The sequence below is a fragment of the Drosophila yakuba genome, chromosome 2L (assembly GCF_016746365.2).
Source record: "Drosophila yakuba strain Tai18E2 chromosome 2L, Prin_Dyak_Tai18E2_2.1, whole genome shotgun sequence".
In the NCBI taxonomy this organism is placed as follows: domain Eukaryota; kingdom Metazoa; phylum Arthropoda; class Insecta; order Diptera; family Drosophilidae; genus Drosophila; species Drosophila yakuba.
This window is the reverse complement of record NC_052527.2, coordinates 17682924-17702912: the sequence shown is the minus strand read 5'-3', so window position 1 is coordinate 17702912 and position 19989 is coordinate 17682924. Positions and strand designations below refer to the sequence as shown.

Sequence of the window (19989 nt, the reverse complement as noted above, 5' to 3'; positions counted from 1 at the left end):
CTTCATAATTTTAGGCAGCATCTCGGCCAAACAGAGACGGCCATACACCAAAGAAAAATATCTCAAAATGGATTGGAATCTGTGTGTATCTTGCTAGGCAAATAAGAAACAGAGGCAGCAAACATTAGCCAGAAATTCATAACAGGCACGAACATCAAACAGAGATATCTTCTAAGATAGCGCGGGAAATCCAAACTGGGTCCATGCCAGTGCAACAGGTGCCACATGCCAGGCATGATCTGAATATCAAATGAGCCCGATTTCCGGTGGCCAGTCCCAAATGACGAGTATCTTCGCTAAGCATCAAGTGGATGGACGGTGGTGCCATCAAAACTCAATAACATAATCAGTGGGAGAGGAATCGAAAAGGAGCTTATCAGCTCCAGGAATGGGCATGACCACAGTCACAGCCATAGCCACGGAAACGGAGTAATACTCCTACATTTTTACGGCAAGCGGTAGCCAAAATCCTTCAACGGCGGAAAAGGATCGAAATAAATTCAAACGAGCATAAGATTCTTATTACAAATGGGAAAAACACATCAGGCGAGAAATATTATTGAGCTCAGTCGATGTGTGCCCCTATTTTTCCGCATGAACATCAAGATCTTGCCAGCTATAAGGTCCGGAAAGTTGCTTATACCAAGATAGTGCAGATAGTTACGCCTATTCTATAGGTGGTTGTTCAAAAAGATCTAAATCGAAAAGGTCAACCCCCTACAACCCACCCATATTTATTATTTTTGCGGCTTACCAGCGATAGTTGTTGACTGAATAAATACGAAATAAATATCTCTCCGCCTCGCTCTTAGCATCCACATTGGCATCCACTTCTTCGGGCAATTGGCCAAAGAACCGGGGATCGCTTCGCTTTCCAGGCCTCAGTTGCTGTGGAGCAGCCCCAGTGTCAAGGTCTCTCGAGTTCAAGGAACGGCCAAAGACACGCGTCATCGCCAAGTCAGTCAGTGGCTGATAGTTAATTGTGCGTTTTGTTTTGTTTGCTTCATTAAACAGAGACCCGAGATGTTGTGAGGCGCGATTCTTGTGTGCTGTATAAATGGTTTTCTTTGGCAGTCAAATGGCCTTTTCACGAGACCTAATGATGTGTGGCCTAGAGCGTGCGATGATCGAAGTACGAGTGCAACAATCAAAGGACTAAAAGAGCCAGAATGAGCTTTTGCCTCAATTTTTAACAGAAGTTTAATATTTCAAAAGCTAAATTTCCCTTCCCAAAATGAGCAAAGTGTTGTTCCCCAGAAGTGCTGCTCCTTAGAAGTTTCTACCCATAAATTTCTGGGAAAACATACTTAAGCCACGGAAGTCACCATGCAATTCTTATCAGCCAACTGGTTTGCCTGTGAGCCGCAGCATAATGAAGATTGACTTTCTTAACCTGACGACGTGCATAAATTAAAAGACAAACAAATGGTGGCCCCACACTCACACTCCCACTGGCACAGGTGACAAAGAATGGCGAGCAGCAGCAAAAACAAACTCATTTGCAACACAAAATATACATATATATTAAAAGAAAAAGCCACGATGTGTGCAGGTTTGTGTGTGTGTGTGTTTGTGTGTTTGGGCTGTCTTCTGCTTCTTGCTACTTTAATGTGAAAGCGCTGTTAACCCCAAACTCCCTTCCATCACCGACACCACCGACATCACCACCACCCCCCGCCAAACACCTTTTGCCGCCAATCAGCTGTGTGCCGCCTCAAAAAGAGAGAGGTGGCCAAAAGAGAGAGAAGTTCATTTGAATAAGAAACAGAAACAGAAACAGAGCCTAGCTTTTAAACTGCTCGGTGTTGGCCTTAATGAAAACCGTTATGCGCGTAGCGCAGTCGACGCCGACTGCACGCATGCGCACATGTTGGTGCTTTGGTTTTGGCTTTGGCTTTAACTTTAACGTTGAGCCGAAGTGAGCGAGCGAGTGCGAGAGAGTCAGCTTACTAACCAATTTCGCCTTACCAAGTTCTTCAGCTCTGCCGGCGTGGCCAAATCTCAGTCGCAGCGGGCAGAGGCAGCGACGGCAACAGTGGCAGTGGCAGAGGCTTCACCTGGCTCACCTGGTTTGTGGATCTTTTGTGTGAGCTCCACTCCGCAGACGTGCGCAACTTGTCGCGCTCTTAACTTGGTCTTCAGCTCGTCTTCCGTCTTCCGCGAGTGTGTGTGCGAGTGTATGTTCTCGGGGACTAAGCGATCGCTCGAGTGTGCGTGTGTGTGTGTGCGTGTGTAAGTGAAATAATTGGCCTGACCCAAAGTCCCGAGGCAAGTTCAAGTGCAAGAATACAAACCAAACCAAACCAAACTAACGAAATAATCCCAACCGAGAAAGGAAACGAAACTCGGGAAACAGATTTTGCCAGCCGGCTAACAGTGCTTTGTGTGATCTTTTTTTGAAAGAAACAAAAAAATAGAACTGCGGAAACGGGCAAGAGGCAGTGTCAAAAGTGAAGAAACTCATAAAACGAACGAGCCACAAACGTAAGAGTTATAATCACATTCATATGGTAACAGCGAAGTAAAAGAAATGACCCAAAATAGCTGGCAGCAGTGACCCGAAACTCGACGTCAACTGGCGGCCAACACAAGTAAATGCAAAAGATCCGAGACTCAGATACGCATCCGCCAGATACGCCGGCTCTTCTTTCCCTGTGCCAGTAGTTGTGCCCAAAGTGGCTGTGCACTTTCTACCGCGTACAAGTCAATTAAGCGCCAACTCACTACGATCACAGCAACAGAAACAGAAACAGATTCAGATGCATGTGCCGAGATACAGATTCAGATTCAGATTCAGATACAGATACAGATGCCGAGCAGCCGATAGATGCGCATAACTGCAACTAACTGCACCAGCAGAGGCTGCAAAACAAGAGCAGCCAGTTCAAGCGCCGCAAACACGGCCAAAGCTCGAAACGAGTCCAAAGCCAAAGTCGCTCCCTCCTCTGTAAATTTATTGAAATTCCTGTAAAATGCAAGCGAGCCAAAGCGGCGTGCCACAAGAGTTGGGGCACCACAACCAGCAACAGCAACAGCGGCAGCAGCAGCAGCCGCTGCAGCAGCTTAGTACAAGTGTCTCAATTGCGCTGCCACTGCCGACTGCTTCTGCTTTTCCCTCGGCGGCCGAGAAAAGGCAATCTTGAGCAGAACTTTGCTTGCACCAGCTTCCTTTGACTCCTCGGCAAACGATTTTTGCTTTTCGGTTTAAAGAACTGGTCTGATAGTGGTTATGCCAATGGCAAGACGAGCGTATCAGCGGTTTGATGGGCTGGGAGTTCTTTATAAACGATAGCTTATTGAGTTAAAAGCATCCTTACAGGAGAGAATCTTTTTGAAAATGGGGTATAGAAGTATTCTATTAATATGCGAACGAGAATATCCTACAAGCTGAGGTAGTTTCTATGTCACATTTTTGTTACGTTTTTACATATTTTGTGATGAGTACCATAGGGTCGACCCAGCGCCAACCACACACGGCTCTTCCTTATTGTCGGAGGCCTGCCAGTCCGCCTGTCTTTGGTCTAAAACGCACTCGACAGCAGGGAGTGGGGTGGAGGGCATTGGTGGAGGGGCAGAGCACGTTTGTCTTGCGGCCACAGATGATCTGGCAGTAGGAAGCCTGTTGCGTTATTTGCATTTCACGTTCTGGGGCCGCTCTGGTTTATACAGGTTTGCCGGGCAGATCGCCTCCCAGGAGAAGATGATGATGGGGATAGGATGAGGCTGCCTGCGTAGAGTAGCGCAAAATGGCTCGCCGTAATTATTGTAATTTGCATTCTGCATTTGCAATTGAGAAATTGCCGTTGACGGTTGTATTGAACCCTCAATGGCAGCTGCTAAGACTATTAGACGGCCCTCAGCGACAGGCGATGCGCACGCCTGCCCATCGAGTTCGTGCCCTAAGTCTTTCGTTTTAAGCTTATGAACTGGGCCTTCCTTGACAGCCAGTGGGGGACATGTGGTCAGAGATGTCATGCCGCTGAGCCATGGCAGCCCGCAGCTGCGGTGGACACAATTTAAAAAAAAAAAACAAATATACACAGAAAATTTCTCCGAGCTCCGTTTTTGGTAAGCAGAAATGAAAGCAGCGGCAAGCGAGACGCACTTCTTATTTGATTACACTAGAAACGTAGTCGATGTGTATGTGGTTTCTTTCGACGAACTAGTCGTTCCATAGCAAATGGCATAATTCTTTTGTTCAGTATTTCAAATTACAAGTCGTTGCTGGCATTTCACTTTTCTTTTTGGTAAATACTAAAAAAGAAGCCACAAAGAAATTCGTTGGCTTTCGCTTTTACCCAGAGCTAACTTAGCTGCAAAATGTATTTTTAATATCAAACAAAACAAATTGTAATTTCACTTTTAACGAGCAAATGAAATTGTCACTTGTATTGAGTCGCGAGTGGAAATTACTTAATTGCCCATTAAACGAGCTGGAACTGGAGGGACAGCCCCAACAATCCCCAGATCCCGCGATCTACCGATCCAATGGAAATCATGCAAATCATTCGCTTCTGCTGCTTCTGACCCAGATCCGGCCACATCTCGCTCTTCCCAGGCATTCTGGTTATCGCTCAGAAATTCATGTTAATTTGCACACAGAGCCAACGCCAACACAATTATACAGATACGCATACCGATATGGTCTGAACGTGACCCAAATACACAAATAGCTGGTCAACATTTTTGAGGCTGCGAAAAGCCAAACAATCGTGGAACTGGACTTGAGATCGTGTGTACTACTAGTTTGAATTCACATCTAATTGAGGCATCCGCATGGATGTTTTATGGCTTCCGTTCTTGATTACAGATTCCCGATGACGATTTAGCATTCGGGCTTAATTAAAGCCATTTACTTAGTAAGTTGCGGTCGAAGTTCCTACGAGCCAGGTTCAACGACCGCATTACGCAACTCACAGAAGACTCGCTAACAATGAGAGTTACTCTGCTCCCTTTCCACCGCCAAACGCAGCTAATTTCTCAACGATGCAGAGTCGTGACTTAAAGAAAGACCCAAAGAAACTAAACCGAACAGAACAGAACAAAACCCAACCGAACCGAAGAGACAGAATGGTCGATCAATGAATGTGTTGTCACCGCAAGATGCCTCCGGGCATGGACATAAGTATGCGAGATATAGACGCACCTTGTCATCGGATCCCGGAGCAGGTCCAGTTAGCTCTAGCCAACTCATCATCGTCATCGTCATTTGTCGCCGGTTGTTAGTGGTGCGCTTTCTTTGATTGCTCCGGCTTATGTCATCATTTCTGTACATTTCCCAGCGCTGAACTTTCTTTACTAGATCGAAATGCGACTCAATTAGGCGTGTGTTGAACCCCGGCTCATGGTGGGATGAGAACCAGTTGGCACCCGTGGCAGCCCTGGGAATAGAAACTTGAGGTTAAGTGCATTTCCATACGGTTATATAAACGGGGCGCAGATTATACAATCAGTAAATGATTCCCCCTCGGGTCGCTTTCTATGCTCACACTTTTGCTTTCCATTTGGGGCATTTTAGGCATGACTAAACAAGCAATCCGGCATACTACACATACACCCTGGCTCGTTTGCCTGGGCAAATTTAGCTCATTCGGTTTCTGTTTCTGTTTCTGTGTTTTGTTTCATTTCTCCCCGTTTTTGCATATGCAAGTCACCGAAGAGAGACTTTCACCTACTTGAGTCAGACGAGGCGTATTGCTTCTACGCACTTGTTGCTTCCTCCGCTTGCCCGCTGCTTTTCTCTGTGGTGGTTGGGCCGTGCCCATCGGTTTGGTGTAGAAAAATATGGATTCGTTAAGTGATCGATTTGTATGGGGCCCCAAAAACGTTTCACAATTCACATGACTCATGCGGCGGTCGGAGACTAACCAACTTGCTAACTCTTTTTGCAGATGGGTGCACAACACACGGACACAGATACAGACACCTATACGTACACAGCAGCCAGTAGGGCGATAGAAGCCTCAGATCTAACCCCCAAAAGAAGTGGAGCCTCAGCCCCGTCCAGAATGCCACGCCCCAGCCTCTTCTTCAGCCTTCTCACGGTGGGCAGCCTGCTGCTGATGACGGTAGACGCCAGTCCCGTCTTTGTGGATAATCCCAGCTTAGCACAGTGTAAGTACCCAAATCCCCAGATCCCCAATTGCCCACTCTCACTTCTGCGATAGAATCATCTGCCCAATTGAATTTATGTATGTCAAGCAATTGACGCTCTCCTAACGGGAATTACTCAGCGGGAAGAGATTCGGATGCTGATGCACATACCGATCCCATCAGTCCCTTTCTTCCACATTGTTTCCCGAGAACTCCAGCACTTTCTCTCACGCAGACAATTAAGTCAGGGATCCCAGGTGATTACAATGAAACTAAACCCAGATCTCAAGTTGCCGCACCCTAAATCAGACGCCCAAAGAAACTAAGAAAATATAATAAGCACGTTTCAAGTCACGTAACAAGTATGAGAAAAGTGAATAGCTATAACAACAATAAGAAGGCATCATGCTATGTTTTAACATAGAACACAAATAATTTAATGGTTATCACAAGGGATAAATATGGAAAACGGAATACTTGAACCAATTTAAAAGCCGGGCAGAAAATTAATACGTAGTCAAATTTCTGGATCGTTTAGCTTTATGCTTAGAAAAGTAGTATTCGAGTTCTTGTTCAGCAATAACCATCTGGAGATAACAGAAGCTGGCAGCCATAAACTTTATTGCCAAACAGGTGAGAGCACGGCAGCAGAAACAAAAGACTTAAGCGACGAACTTGGTGAGACCAAATTTAGAACAGAATGAGCGACAGAGCTAGAGTTAGAGCCAGAGCACTTCTAATGAAAGTAATCAAAATTAATGACAATAGAGACAGGCGTTGCCGGGAACGAAGATTAATTGGGTCACAGCCATTAAGAATCAAATTTATACGCTATTAGCACTTCCTCTGCGGCCCCACACAGTTGCCAATTTGTCTGCTGAAAGACAACAAAGCGCAGCCTTTCAGCGGCCAGCGGAGAGATGAAACTAAAACTACGAAACTTTCATATAATCCGAAGCTGGCCAAAGAGCCAAACTGGCGAACGTCAGCGGGCAAAAGCAATTGAGGTCAGCCATCAAAGAATGTTGCCATAAAATAAGCAACCGCCGCCGCCAGTCAGGCCAGTCCGTCTTGGACACTCGGACGCGGACCGGGTATCTTATTCGGATTCAAAATCGGAATCATACTCTGGCCAAGAGCCATGTTATGTTTACGACTGGACCGCAGCGGCAACAAAGAAAATATAAATAATATCGGTCCACTTGGGCAGACAGATACCCACAGACGGAGACGCAGGCGGAAAGAGGCGGCTGCAGAAAGCGGAAAGTAAATTTGATGGCAAGTGAAAGGGAAATAAGACAAACAAACCCGGAGATCGAAACGAACCCTCTGTTCTTGGCTGCCGCTGACCCACATAGCCGCTGCGCCACTCACCCACAACCGGGCCACGAAATTGTGGTGCCGCATTCGCATGCCAAAAACGAATTTCCTTCATTGCAATGCGGGTCTTTTCCTCTCTAGCCGCCTTCGATTCTGGCTGCTTGGTAGGCCAGGCGAGTGGCTAGCGAAACATATGCTAAGCTGTTGACCCAAAAAGCCACAAAACGAAATGCAAACAGAAACAGAACGGCTGCCACTGCCGGCTCGGCCACGATCTATGGAACGTGACAATGTCTCGGCTGAATCCACTTTTCGATGGATTATTATCGTTCTCGGCTCTGCGACGCAAGTTCGTGTCTTGAGTCATCTGTTTTTGGGCCGCTTCTGAGGCGTGGAAACTCAGTGCCCAGGGGAGCTCTCTTCAGAATTTCATGTTAATTGCATAAAAAATGCGCCGCACTTTACGGGTAAAGTTCAACAAACGCGAAACACCAACCGAGCAATTGGCAATATTTATTTAAATACCCTCTAGAATGATAGGGGTATCGACTTTCGGATTGTTTTAAAACATGTTGGCTCGAAGTACTCACTCCTTATATGAAAACAGAAAGATGTTATGGGCTTTGTAAATAGTTGAAATAAATTAAATTTGAAGACATTTTTGTAAATTATTCAACTTATTTTATCTAATTTAATGTAAGTTTATAAAAACTGAAATGAAACGTTAAACATTTATAACCCACAAAAAGTAACTGACCGTTTATAAAAGCCAGTAAGATAAAAACCCATAATTTGCACCTTCGATAATGCTTTCCAAAGAGGTATTTAAGAAATCGCGGTGGTCAAACGATGGGCGATTTGTTTTCTTTGTAATGAACAACACAATTCAAGCAAAGTTGCTTTTTTATGTGCGAGTATTTTAAGCGGTAAGCCCAGCTTGTTAAGTGAATTTACGAGCAAAAGGGGCAATCAGGACCGCCGACTGTGCTTTCCTCGGACTGCTCCAAGTTATTTCGCCCTGGCCGCGATTTGTCAGGGCCCCAAAACACAAATTACCAAATAACTCTTGGCCCCGTGCTACCGCCGGTAACAATATAAGTTCAAAGCTCGGGCTTTCGGATAATTCTCGGCTCGATTACACAATGACGATGGTGAAGAAGATGACGAAGCTGGCGGTTCTTGGCGAAGCGGCAGCCGCAGAAGAGCAGAAATCATAAATAAATAACAATAATGCGGATGGGCTACTGTTGCCTCATCGGGCGGTCTTATGTGTATGTTTTGACCGGGCGATGATGACGCCCTTCAGCGATCTGGTGGCTTTTATGGGTTCTCCTCCTGCTGGGGTTTGGCTTGGGGCTCATACCCATGTTCGTGCTAGTGTTCGTGATCGTCTTCGTTTGTTGCCACTTCATTTTCACTTGTGTTAACCGTTTGGCTAACGGTAAAGACCTGGCTCAAATTGGCGTACAAATTCGAAGGCGTTAATCGCCGCAGCAAACGGAAATGGTGTGGAGCAGTCGATTCGGGCCGCTGGGACCAGAATAGGAATCTTATTTGCTTTGTCTCCCATCATCATCATTACTTAGTATATACTATAATAAACATTATTCTGATTGTTCTGGTAATTACCTCGCTATTCACAGTCCAATCTGGTCGAAACATCCGTCATCTGCCCTGCATCGTTCGCAAATCGGGACGCTCTGGAGTCTGTATGTTTGCCATCGACTGCATCAAACAGAATGGCACCCACCTGGGCACCTGTATCGATCGCTTCTACTTTGGCTCGTGCTGTGCGATGAAGGTAAGTTATTTGCCTCCCCTAGAATTTCTCCAGAGTTGACTAATTCCTTGCCCAATTACCAGGAGGAAGCTTCACTCTTTGCGCCGGAGATCAACGACAACAGCATTGACCAGAACACCATCTCCCACTTTTCCCACGAGTCCACCACTCTGCCCACCAGTGCCCTCTTCAAGCTAACCACCGAAAGCATCTTCTCCAGTAGCAGCAGCAGCAGCAGCAGCAGCGGTAGCAGCACCACCCATCAGCACACCACCAACGAGCTGCTCAAGAACGTCACCCAGTCCTATCTGAGCACCGCGAAGCCGGCACCTGTTCGCACCACCGGCAACGGCACGCTCTCAACCACACGCCGCCCACCACTGGCACACACCACCCACAAGAACTCACACTACGTGGTGCGCACCACTATGAAACCCAGTGCCGCACCTACGACAACGTTTACGCCAACTATTAAGCCGCCACGGCGGCGCACCACCACCGCCAAGCCGGTGCTAACCACTGCTCCGATCATGGAACAGCGCATCGAAACCACCTCGGTGCCCACCAAGTTTGTGACTTTCCAAATTGTGGAGACGACAACGCCAGCGGTGACCGAACCTACTTACCAGCAGGAGACAACAACAACTACCACCAGGCGACACACAAGACCAACGGGAAGCAGCTCCGCAGCCAGTAGGACAACCAGCAAAACAACAACCACTAGCACCACTACCACAACAACCACAGCAGCTCCACCCACTACAACGAGCACGAAAGCGGCCGCAACCACCCAACGTCCAACACCACCGCTGCGCACCACCACGAGTAAGCCGCACAAAACTCATCCCAGCAGGAGGCCAGCACCTGCGAAAAAGCCAGTGAGTACGACCACTACCACCGCCAGTGGAACGCAATCCACACGAAAGCCGGCTGATGGTCCGGCCACAAGCAGCACCACTGCAAATGCCACCACTTCGCCAGCTCGCAGGCCAGTGGGTCAGACGAGCAGCAGCAATACTACCACCAGCTCCACATCTACCACAGCCACCGTCTTTAAGGACGAACTGCCCAAGAACCGCACCACAACCAGGTTGCCAGAACGCACCACTCAAGCTCCGCGGCCCAGGCCGAAACCCACCGGGGAAATCGTCAAGGTGCCCGCTCTGATTGCTGAGTCCACAACAACCACCGACACGAAGGGTTCATCCAGCAGCAGCAGTAGTTCTTCAAAGCCTGCAGCAAGTAGCACCACTCCTTTGATAACCAAAAAAAAGCCAACCACGACCAACGCTCCAACTACCACTACTACTACAACTACAACAACCGCAACGCCAAAACCCACTCGAAGAACGAAGCCTCCCACAACAACAACCACTACCACTAAGGCTACAACAACAACCACTACTACTAAGGCTACAACAACCACCACAACAACAACTACCGCGAAACCCGTGACCACCACCGAGCCACCCACAAGTGCACCCCTAACAACAACCACCAAAAAGACAGGCCTAATCACTTGGACTGATGTGAAGGCTGAGCCACCGACTAATGCCAGTATTTCGAACGATTGGCAGCCTGCACCACCTTCTAATTGGATGCCCTTGACCACCGAATCAAGTGAAGCCGCTGACAAAACATCAGCTCCCGCAGGTGAGTTCACCCCTTTATATTTGACTTGAGATAAAAAAGCACCCGATAAAAAAAGCTTAATAAAACAAATTCGATTTTAGTAACAGTTTACCAAAAAATACTACATAGCTAACCCCTTTTTTGTTTAAGGGTTTTCCGCCCACATGACAGCTTTTCTAATGCCTATTTTGCGTCCTTTCGCAGCCCCACCTAGCGCCACCGACAAAGTGGTCATCTCAGTGGCCACCAGTGTCAGTGAAGTGGAGACCCACGGAACGAGCAAGCCGCAGAAGACCACGAAGCCACCGAAACCCACGAGCACAGTCAAGCCCACAACAACAACAACCACCGCAGCAGCGACAACCACAGTGAATACCACAGAGGCACCGGCGAGCAGTATAGAATTAGCCTCATCTACATCATCTTACACGGATCTCAGCAGTGATTTGGCAGCCAGCAGCAGCAGCAGCACCACCACCACCACCAGCACCACCAGCAGCCCAACAACCGCAGCTGAAACCACAGATTACAGCGGCGAAGAACCGAACACAACGACCATCGAGGCTACAGGCAGCACCACCGTGGCACCCGCCAATGCATTGGAGGGCGTCGATTACAAGGAAGGTGAGTTCCAGAGCTGGAGAGCCAAGAAAACCCGTTCCTGCGGGGAGAAATCTATTAATACCTCGTGGCTGACTTTGGCCATAAGACAAAGCCAACGTGCGTGGCCATTAAATTCAATTTGAAGGCTAAACGCTGGCCTTGAGCCAGCATCATCGGACTGAAGACCAAGAAGCGGAGACATCTTCCGAGATGTCCGAGGTGCTGTCCTGGGCCAGCTCATAAATGATTACACAGGGAGAAAGCACGACCCAACTCAATGAAATAGATCCAGGGACAATATTTTATATCCGTAGTCGTTATGAGTTGTAAATATCTAGAGTGGCTCGCTATTAGGGTCCTCCAATAGAAGAAAAAATAATAGGTTCCTAATATATCTGGATCATCTAATTTGAAGATTAAGAAAAGCTTTTAGATAGCGAGAGTGATAAAATTCCTCAGTGCAAGAACACTCCTATGCAGGACTTGTGCTAGACACAGTCCGCAACAATTTTTACAGCAATCATTTACAATAATGACTGCATCGTGCCGTGCATGGGTGCATGGGATCGCGGCGGTCATTGTGCCGCATGGGTCACGTTGTCGGTCGTCGGTCGTCGGTCGTCGGCCAAAGCCCACCAAAAACGAGCCAATCCGAGCCAGAGCCCCAGCTCCCTGCTCCCTGCGTCCCGTTGACCGATTTGCAGCGGCAAAAGCAATCTTGATGCACGAATCGAAACAAGTCGCTCTGCAGGTCGGCTCGGATCACTTCGGATGGGATCGGTTTGAGCCAAGTCGAGGTGGGGGCCATAAAGTAGGCCGTTGACTGCTTGCCTTCAGGCAGGCCAAAGTCAAGGACTGTGCCTCCTTGGCCAAAGCACATTACATTTGGGCCCAAATGACTGAGTGCCAGGCGGAGTGATTAAAATGTTTAAGGCCCTGGCGGGCCCATTACTTTAATTGTGACCTGACGCAGGCCTATTAAGCAAGATCCAACTCTGAATCCTTCTTCTTTTTGTATCAGTTTGCGGTCGTCGCATGTTCCCCGAGCCCCGCATCGTTGGTGGAGCCAATGCGGCCTTTGGACGCTGGCCCTGGCAGATCTCCCTGCGTCAGTGGCGCACCTCGACGTATCTGCACAAGTGCGGAGCTGCCCTGCTGAACGAGAACTGGGCGATCACGGCGGCCCACTGCGTGGACAAGTGAGTAGCCCATGGCTTAAGCCATAGACCCAGTGCTCATAGGTGTTACTTTCGTTCAGTGTGCCACCCTCCGATCTCCTGCTGCGCTTGGGAGAGTACGATCTGGCGGAGGAAGAGGAGCCCTACGGCTACCAGGAGCGTCGAGTGCAGATCGTCGCCTCGCATCCGCAGTTTGATCCGCGAACCTTCGAGTACGATCTGGCCCTGCTCAGGTAAGTTGATGGCGATGGCCCCCTATAGCAGTGCCAATTAACTACAACTTCCGTCTCCGTTTGCTGGCAGGTTCTACGAGCCCGTCGTCTTCCAGCCGAACATCATTCCCGTTTGCGTGCCCGACAACGATGAGAACTTCATTGGCCAGACCGCCTTCGTCACCGGCTGGGGCCGCCTCTATGAGGATGGACCCCTGCCCAGTGTGCTGCAAGAGGTGGCCGTGCCCGTGATCAACAACACCATTTGCGAGTCCATGTACCGCTCCGCGGGCTACATCGAGCACATACCGCACATATTCATCTGCGCCGGCTGGAAGAAGGGCGGCTACGACTCCTGCGAGGGTGAGTAAATGGCCTATATAGTCTATAACATGCATAACCTTTGTTAACCAAAACTGATGATTTCCCCAGGCGATTCCGGTGGCCCCATGGTGCTGCAGCGTGAGTCCGACAAGCGGTTCCACCTCGGAGGTGTCATATCCTGGGGTATTGGGTGTGCGGAGGCCAACCAGCCGGGCGTCTACACCCGCATCTCGGAGTTCCGGGACTGGATCAACCAGATCCTGCAGTTCTAGTTCCCGCCCCGGCCCGATCATTAGTGAATGCCTAGCACGTCTTTCCCACACGGCATCGGAATCCAACTCAGACTCGGACTCGTGCTCCGGTTATGGAGACATCCCATGGAGCATCAGATCGGCCATAACCCGAGCAACGATTCCAGTTGCCACTATTTACCTCCACCTGCCCGCACAGCAACCACTAACCAGACACTTCCATTGTCGTAATCGTAATATTACACTTAGCGTTGCCTAGCCTAGCCTAGCCTAAACTAGTTAGTGTATGTGATTAAGCAGAGATCACTGTGCAGTCACCGCTCATATAACGTATTAACCGATTGGACGGACTACTAATTTATTCCCATTTGCTGTACATAATTTTCTAAATTATTGCATAACATTTACACTTAGCTTTAGTCCTATACAACATTAATTAAGGGGACTCGACGTCAGTTGGGTCCTTCGGTAGGGCATCATTATCACGTAAGTCGCTTCCACCCGAATCGAATCATGCGGCAGAAGCTATTGTAATTTTATTTTATAACTTACTGTAATTATTTATTTATAGCAGCTCATGCACAACAAAATTAATTCTAATAAAATGTTTAAAACAAACCAGTTCTTGTGTGTTTCACTGATTGCAGGTTTAAGACTAAATGTAGTCTTTCAAGAGACCAACAAATAATTTTAAAACGTCCAATAAAACTTATATAAAGTTTATGGTGTTGACCTCAATAATTTGTTGCATGCTCAACATGCAATTTAGAAATAACCTTAGAGTAAAGGGTTATCGCACTTTCATAAGTTCCAATATAAACATATTTTTTTTAGTTTGCCTATTTAACAATGAACTGTATTAAATCATAAAAATATATATTATCGCTTTATGTATTCGATTCTGGTATTAAATCGTTAAAAAAATATTTTTGAATTGGACATACGTCTAGGAGGTATGGAGATTTCGATCATATTGACAGAATGGGTATATATAAAATAAATATATATTAATAAAAGGCCTATATCAATAAAAATGTTTACAAAAGAAACACATTGGCTCCACCTATGTCTGGAAAAATAATGTACGAGATTTGGTTTAAAACTTAAGTAAATTATATAGCCTAGACTCAAACCATTGCCATGTAGGGCGAATTCAAACATACAAATAGAGCTACGTAAGTAATTCGAGCCCATGACTTTTCAAAAACGTATTTTACATCATTTTTGTAGTTTTAAAATGCACAAAAGCAAGAATATTATTCATGGAAACGGACAAAAAAGGACCCTACGCAAATATAATGTAATGCAATGAAAACTGGCGAACAGAAAAAATTTTTATACAAAACACAGGACAAAAGCGTTCCCTCTACTTTCTTTTTAAAGTTTAAAAAGTCAAGTTATTCTTTATTTTCTAGGTATATACAACAAATTGACACCAACGCAGCCCAAACTCAGCGCTCGAATTCCTTATGCATGAGACGACACCGACTTGGGCAGCGGATCGCACATTATTTGGCAGGTGCCAGTGAAGCAAAACTCAAAACTTTCTTTGCCCGAAGGGCGGGCACACGCCTCTATTAAATTTGTAAAATTATTAGATATGCGGGACATGTAGCAAACGATTAACACGCAAAGCCGCCAAAAAAAAAGCCACCTGAGATCTATCTGTGTCTAGGAAAACATTTCTTTCGGTTTTGGATATCATACTAAAGCAAATATTTAACATTGTTATTCCTCATTTTTCGTATAATAACGTTAAGATATCCCTTTTCTATCGACGAATTGCGCAAGACAGCTTTTTAAAACCAAAAATGTAGTTGATTGTTGTTTCTATGATGAGTTTTTATTTAAAAATAAATGGTTTATATTCCTTACTAAGGGTCTTTGGATTAATGCATATTTGTTATTAGAAAGACAAAACTAATCGTAATACACCTCGGTTAAGAACGCGAATCAACGCAATTCACTGAGTTGGACTAACTACGTTACCTTCCAGTTCGGTATGAGTTCCCTACAATTGCCGGCTCGTGAAACTTTCGCTCTCGGTTGATGGCTGATAATTGCTGGTCATTTGCATAAGACGACCCAAGTGGCGCTCCTCCCTCCGCCCCTCTGGCCTTTCATTGAGGCGTGTGGGAGCCTGAGTTGGAGTTGGAGCTGGAGCTGGAGTCTAGAGTGCGTTGCAAGTGCATGTCGTGGGCACAACTCGAGATCCCCGGCGAGGGGCATATCATAATTTGTACGGCTATCACGTACTCGGACGGGGGTCATGCGTCCGGATTATCAACGGCTGCGATCACGAGTGGTGCGCCGGTCCTGGGCTTGAACTTTCACATGCGATCCGTGGTGGTAATGGGCCGCAGATTATCGCATTAACCGGCAGGCGATGATCCTCCGTGGCGATTATCTAACTTGATCAAAGTAATAGGCGAAAACTGTGCCTAGCGAAAGTGAAATTCAGCTCTACTTAAATTAATTGGTCAACCAGTCTGGGGATTTATGACATTCGATCATTTTATTTATGGGGTGCTTTTGATAATGGGTAGTGAAACTTAAAGCATCTTGCATAAGAGGTATATAGGTGCAAAATTTGATTGTTATTGCTATTGTTATTGGCTTGGGTACAATAAAATAGAGGACTAAATACAACTCGAACGGACTCCAGAGCATTCCCATGGAAAACGAAAGCTATGAAGTAACTGAAGAGTCTAGCATTTAATTTCTAAAGAAACGTTGCACAATTAAAACGCTTCAAGCATCATCAAAAGCCGCACACACGACCACAATGAGTGAGGGGGCAAGTGTCGGGCAGAGATCATGGGGCTTCTGGCCCAGAGATGACCACCAACTACTCCGCAAGCAGTTACCCGAACCGAATGCACAATGACGACTGTGGCACTTGGACTTTCCCAGCGCGCCGCACAATGGAAATTTCATATTTTTCTGGGCAAAAAGATTTATAGGAACTGCCGGCGCTGCCACTTGAGAAGTAAACAAAAAACGAAAGTCCAAGTGCTACAATAATATGTATAAGATCTTTCCCCAGATTTATAGGGCCATCTATGGAAACAATCGAAAAGTACTCATGGACAATATTTTCCCTTTCTTTCTTTCAATTGGAGGAGGAGACCATCGCTGGGAAATGCCACCGTTCTGGTGGTAGCCCGGATAAGGGCCATCTCTCACCTCTCCTCCGGTATCGCTTAATGAAATCGCACAAGACCAAGACTCGAGATGGTCATTAATTTGACGGCCCTGCCAGCCCATTTGAAACGTAACCCGTAGGAAATTACTGCCCATCCGGTAATTATTGGTCTGGAGTCCACTTCGGATCTTGATAGATCGATCGGCAGACAGATATCCAGTGCTTTTCGGATGCAACCATCGTCTTCACACCGCCACCGGCTCTGATAGATCTTCATTTGGGAGCCACTCGCTTACAGGTGTGTCGGTGGAATGTCTAAATATGGAAGTCTCTAGCATCTCCATGGGAATTGCGATTTCGGGTTTCGTTAAGCTGCGGGGAAAACTCTCCGCCAGTCTTAAGCCTTCCAGACTTCTCCGGCGGGTTGAAGGAAATCATTTGCCCGTGGCCTCAGGCCATCAAAGCTTCCCTGTCCTTTCCCAAATTGTAAACCTTTTTCTGCCCTCTGCCCTTCGGACATCATCAAAAAAGTGAAGGGAAAAAAATATATAGTTTTCGGGCCAACATTTATCAAGAAGCAATTATGAATTTCCCCATGCCTCCACCGCCGCCGCCCAGCTAACATAATCTAAATGAATTTTTTAGTTTCGCTTTCTAATTAATAGCATTATCTGCGGTGGACGCCTACACAAAACGTCTTGAACGTAAAATGTTTTCCCTTTTCAATTTTCGCCAATTAAATGGCCGCACAGTCAAACCTTGATTACCAGCCAAATAAATAACTAAATAAAAAATTTAAAAATAAAGAAGGAAAAGAAAATACTCACAACGAAACTAGAGAAAAAACGGTGACGGAAGTCAAATGGATGCTGTGAAAGGTGCAAAATTTTTTTGGGGAGCCGCCAGACAAACAATGCGCAGAAAAACGCAGCTAATGAAGATGAAAGTCGTTGCGCAAATGGAATTGAATTAAAATGGCATCAAAGTGAAATAATAGTGCAATTAGGCGCAAGCTGACCAATTCGACCACCAGCAGAGCCGTTGCAAGAAAAATAGGAGAAAGAATCGCCTCTAAACTTAATACCCTAACAAATTAAATAAAGAAGGAATTAAAGACCAGAACGAAAAAAAGGGAGTCTGCTTAGAGAGTTAAGATATATTTTAATTGTTGTATTGTATTGTAATTTGTATTTAATTGTTTGTATCAATAACATTGAATCTAATTGAAGATATTGAAACAATTTATGCCACAATTTCAACCTATTTTGTTGTAGCCCTACTGTATAAACAAGAAAAATGTAGATAATACAAATATTTATTATACCCCTAGGAGGACCTGGTACGAAACCGATGCCAAAGTCAATAAGCCCTGTGTCTGGCCTTAAATTCGTGGCAAAAGTTTCGCCCATTTCTCTAATCGCCACCGGACCGACTAGTTTACGAGCTTATTGAATAACATTTGCGTAATTAAATGTGTGCGAAAAGAAACCGAAATTAAATCATAGGTGTACAATCCAGCGCGATTAGAGAAGACCCTTTTCGTGGGCCATTGACACGCGACAATTGAAAGCGCAAGTTGTGACTGGTGGCGTATGCGTGATTTGTTGTCGCTTTAGAAAACAAGACTTTGTTGTCTTAGGGGGGATTTTTGTTTGAAGGGGGGGATGGGTAGTCCTGGGCACAGCCAACGTGTCATACATTGGCTTAACAATCGTTGGCTGTATGTCATTTGTAGTTGCTGCTGTTTTTGCCTGCTACTCACTTTCATTTGTTATGCCGTAGTTTCTTTTCTCTTCTGCCCTGTCTTGTTTGGCTTAGTGGGCAAACATGGCTCGCAACTCGCTAAAAGTGAAATTATTGCCTTTTCAATTAGTCACAGATCCCCAAATACCGAACCCGAGGGCTACTGAACTCCACAATTCAAACCCTTTGAGGTCGCAAAATGGAAAGCCACTTATATTGATGGCAATAAATCAAAATACATGTCAACGCCCCGTTTTGATTAATTGGGTCCTAATCCAGTAACGACTTCCAGACAGCCCGGAGACCACTGACCACTGACCACTGAACTCACAAGAGACCGGCATTATGATCTTTCGTTTTCAATCGCCGCCGTTGAAAACAAATTAATAGCAGTTAATAAACTGTGAGCCAAGGAGAGCTCACATCGCGAATCGGCAATTTGGTAGGCGTTGACATGGCAACATCCCAGTAATGTTGCCCAAAACCAAACCTTCACTTTCTGAAGTCGCTGAATGGGCAGCCAGGCAGTCTTGGAAATTGAAATTGAATTTCTCACACTTGTCGCTCATCATTATGTTGATGTTTTCATCGATCGCCATAGCTCTGCCCCCTGTCGATATTTCTGCTTAGTCTGCAAATTACCTGACCAGCTGTGAAATAGAAATTTTGACGGCTCATCGCTGAGAGATATCTGTATGCAAATCGAAAATCAAGTGGGCATGCAATTAGCATGATAAAACTATATAATTTCGCTATACAAAATAATAAAATATTTAGGAAAATATATGGTGATAATAGATCTAAGAGGTCTACTTATGAGCTGGTTGGATATTCTGGATGGTAGTATTTTAAATCTTTATAAACGGTTTACACAAGTACCTTTTTTGAATGAATTAAACCGCTTTTTTCCTTTAGCCTTTAGGCGAACATATTCCAATATCAAACTGGGCTGAAAATTTAAAACTCAGATATTCTTTGTTAACTTGAAGAGATCAATTTATCTCCTGGATCTGGTTACCATAGTCTCATCTAGCGGTTATATAACCCAATATTCCCTGGTCAATGGAGTGGCGGCATCTAAAGCAGATGCGATCGAAGAATGGCTTCAAATATTTCATCGTTTGGTGTGCGAATCTTTGGTGTCGTCCCACTGCCATTTGTTATAAGTTCGCTTATAGGTTTTGTTATTGCTTATTTTGGCACCTTCTTGGGCGAGCTCCATTGTCCGAGGGGCGACTGTCCAATGGAGAGAAAGTCAACGCTGCGCAGGGTCTTCGTCTTAGTTACCCTACCGTTGATTATGCTAAAATCGTTTAAAGTCGTTCATAATTCGCCACGTTCAGGGCCCTGGTGTCGTAATACCGCATCTAATGAATCATGGGAAGACAACTCAATAAGAAAGTAACCAGCTTTAACCCCAACTGGTTCTGGCCGCGAACAATCCACTGCCACCACCCACGTGACCGGCATGTCCAAATCAGTTGGAGTCCATGGCTCTCACTGCGTTTTCCATTTCAATGGGCTGACCAAGGGAAAATAAACAAAAAACAAACTGAGAAATGCACAGAAAAAATATACATACAGAAAAACTTTAAGTAGACAGAAAAAACAGCGAGCGGCGACAACAATAACGAAAGTGAAATTCTACAAAGATCGTGATGGCGGAGCGGAGTCCACGCTTGGCCAGCCACCAGCCACCAGTGCCATG

The 19989-nt window shown here is 45.9% G+C and overlaps 1 protein-coding gene and 2 long non-coding RNA genes across 5 annotated transcripts; 2 read left to right on the top strand and 1 right to left on the bottom strand.

Moving 5' to 3' along the window:
• Positions 1–895: 895 nt before the first annotated feature.
• Positions 896–14014, top strand: LOC6528678 (serine proteinase stubble). Of its 2 annotated transcripts, none has more exons than XM_039371238.1 (9): positions 896–982; positions 5892–6114; positions 9057–9214; positions 9277–10846; positions 11030–11449; positions 12450–12627; positions 12687–12839; positions 12910–13181; positions 13251–14014. In XM_039371238.1, the coding sequence occupies exons 2-9, from the start codon at positions 5892–5894 to the stop codon at positions 13412–13414; spliced, it is 3138 nt and encodes a 1045-aa protein (XP_039227172.1). In that variant the 5' UTR covers positions 896–982; the 3' UTR covers positions 13415–14014. The 2 variants fall into 2 exon arrangements, with proteins under 2 accessions (XP_039227172.1, XP_002089720.2); XM_002089684.3 differs by lacking the exon at positions 896–982 and adding an exon at positions 2117–2484.
• Positions 14015–14334: 320 nt separating this feature from the next.
• On the top strand, positions 14335–15175 carry LOC26536077. 2 transcript variants are annotated; one of them, XR_001454383.2, is made up of 4 exons: positions 14335–14378; positions 14440–14568; positions 14624–14693; positions 14809–15175. It is a non-coding gene; the product is annotated as an uncharacterized LOC26536077 (long non-coding RNA). The 2 variants fall into 2 exon arrangements; XR_001454384.2 differs by lacking the exon at positions 14335–14378 and having other exon boundaries at positions 14396–14568.
• Positions 15176–19094: 3919 nt separating this feature from the next.
• On the bottom strand, positions 19095–19969 carry LOC120320782. The gene is made up of 2 exons (XR_005560335.2): positions 19864–19969; positions 19095–19803 (listed from the first exon to the last, which is right to left on the bottom strand). It is a non-coding gene; the product is annotated as an uncharacterized LOC120320782 (long non-coding RNA).
• Positions 19970–19989: the final 20 nt, after the last annotated feature.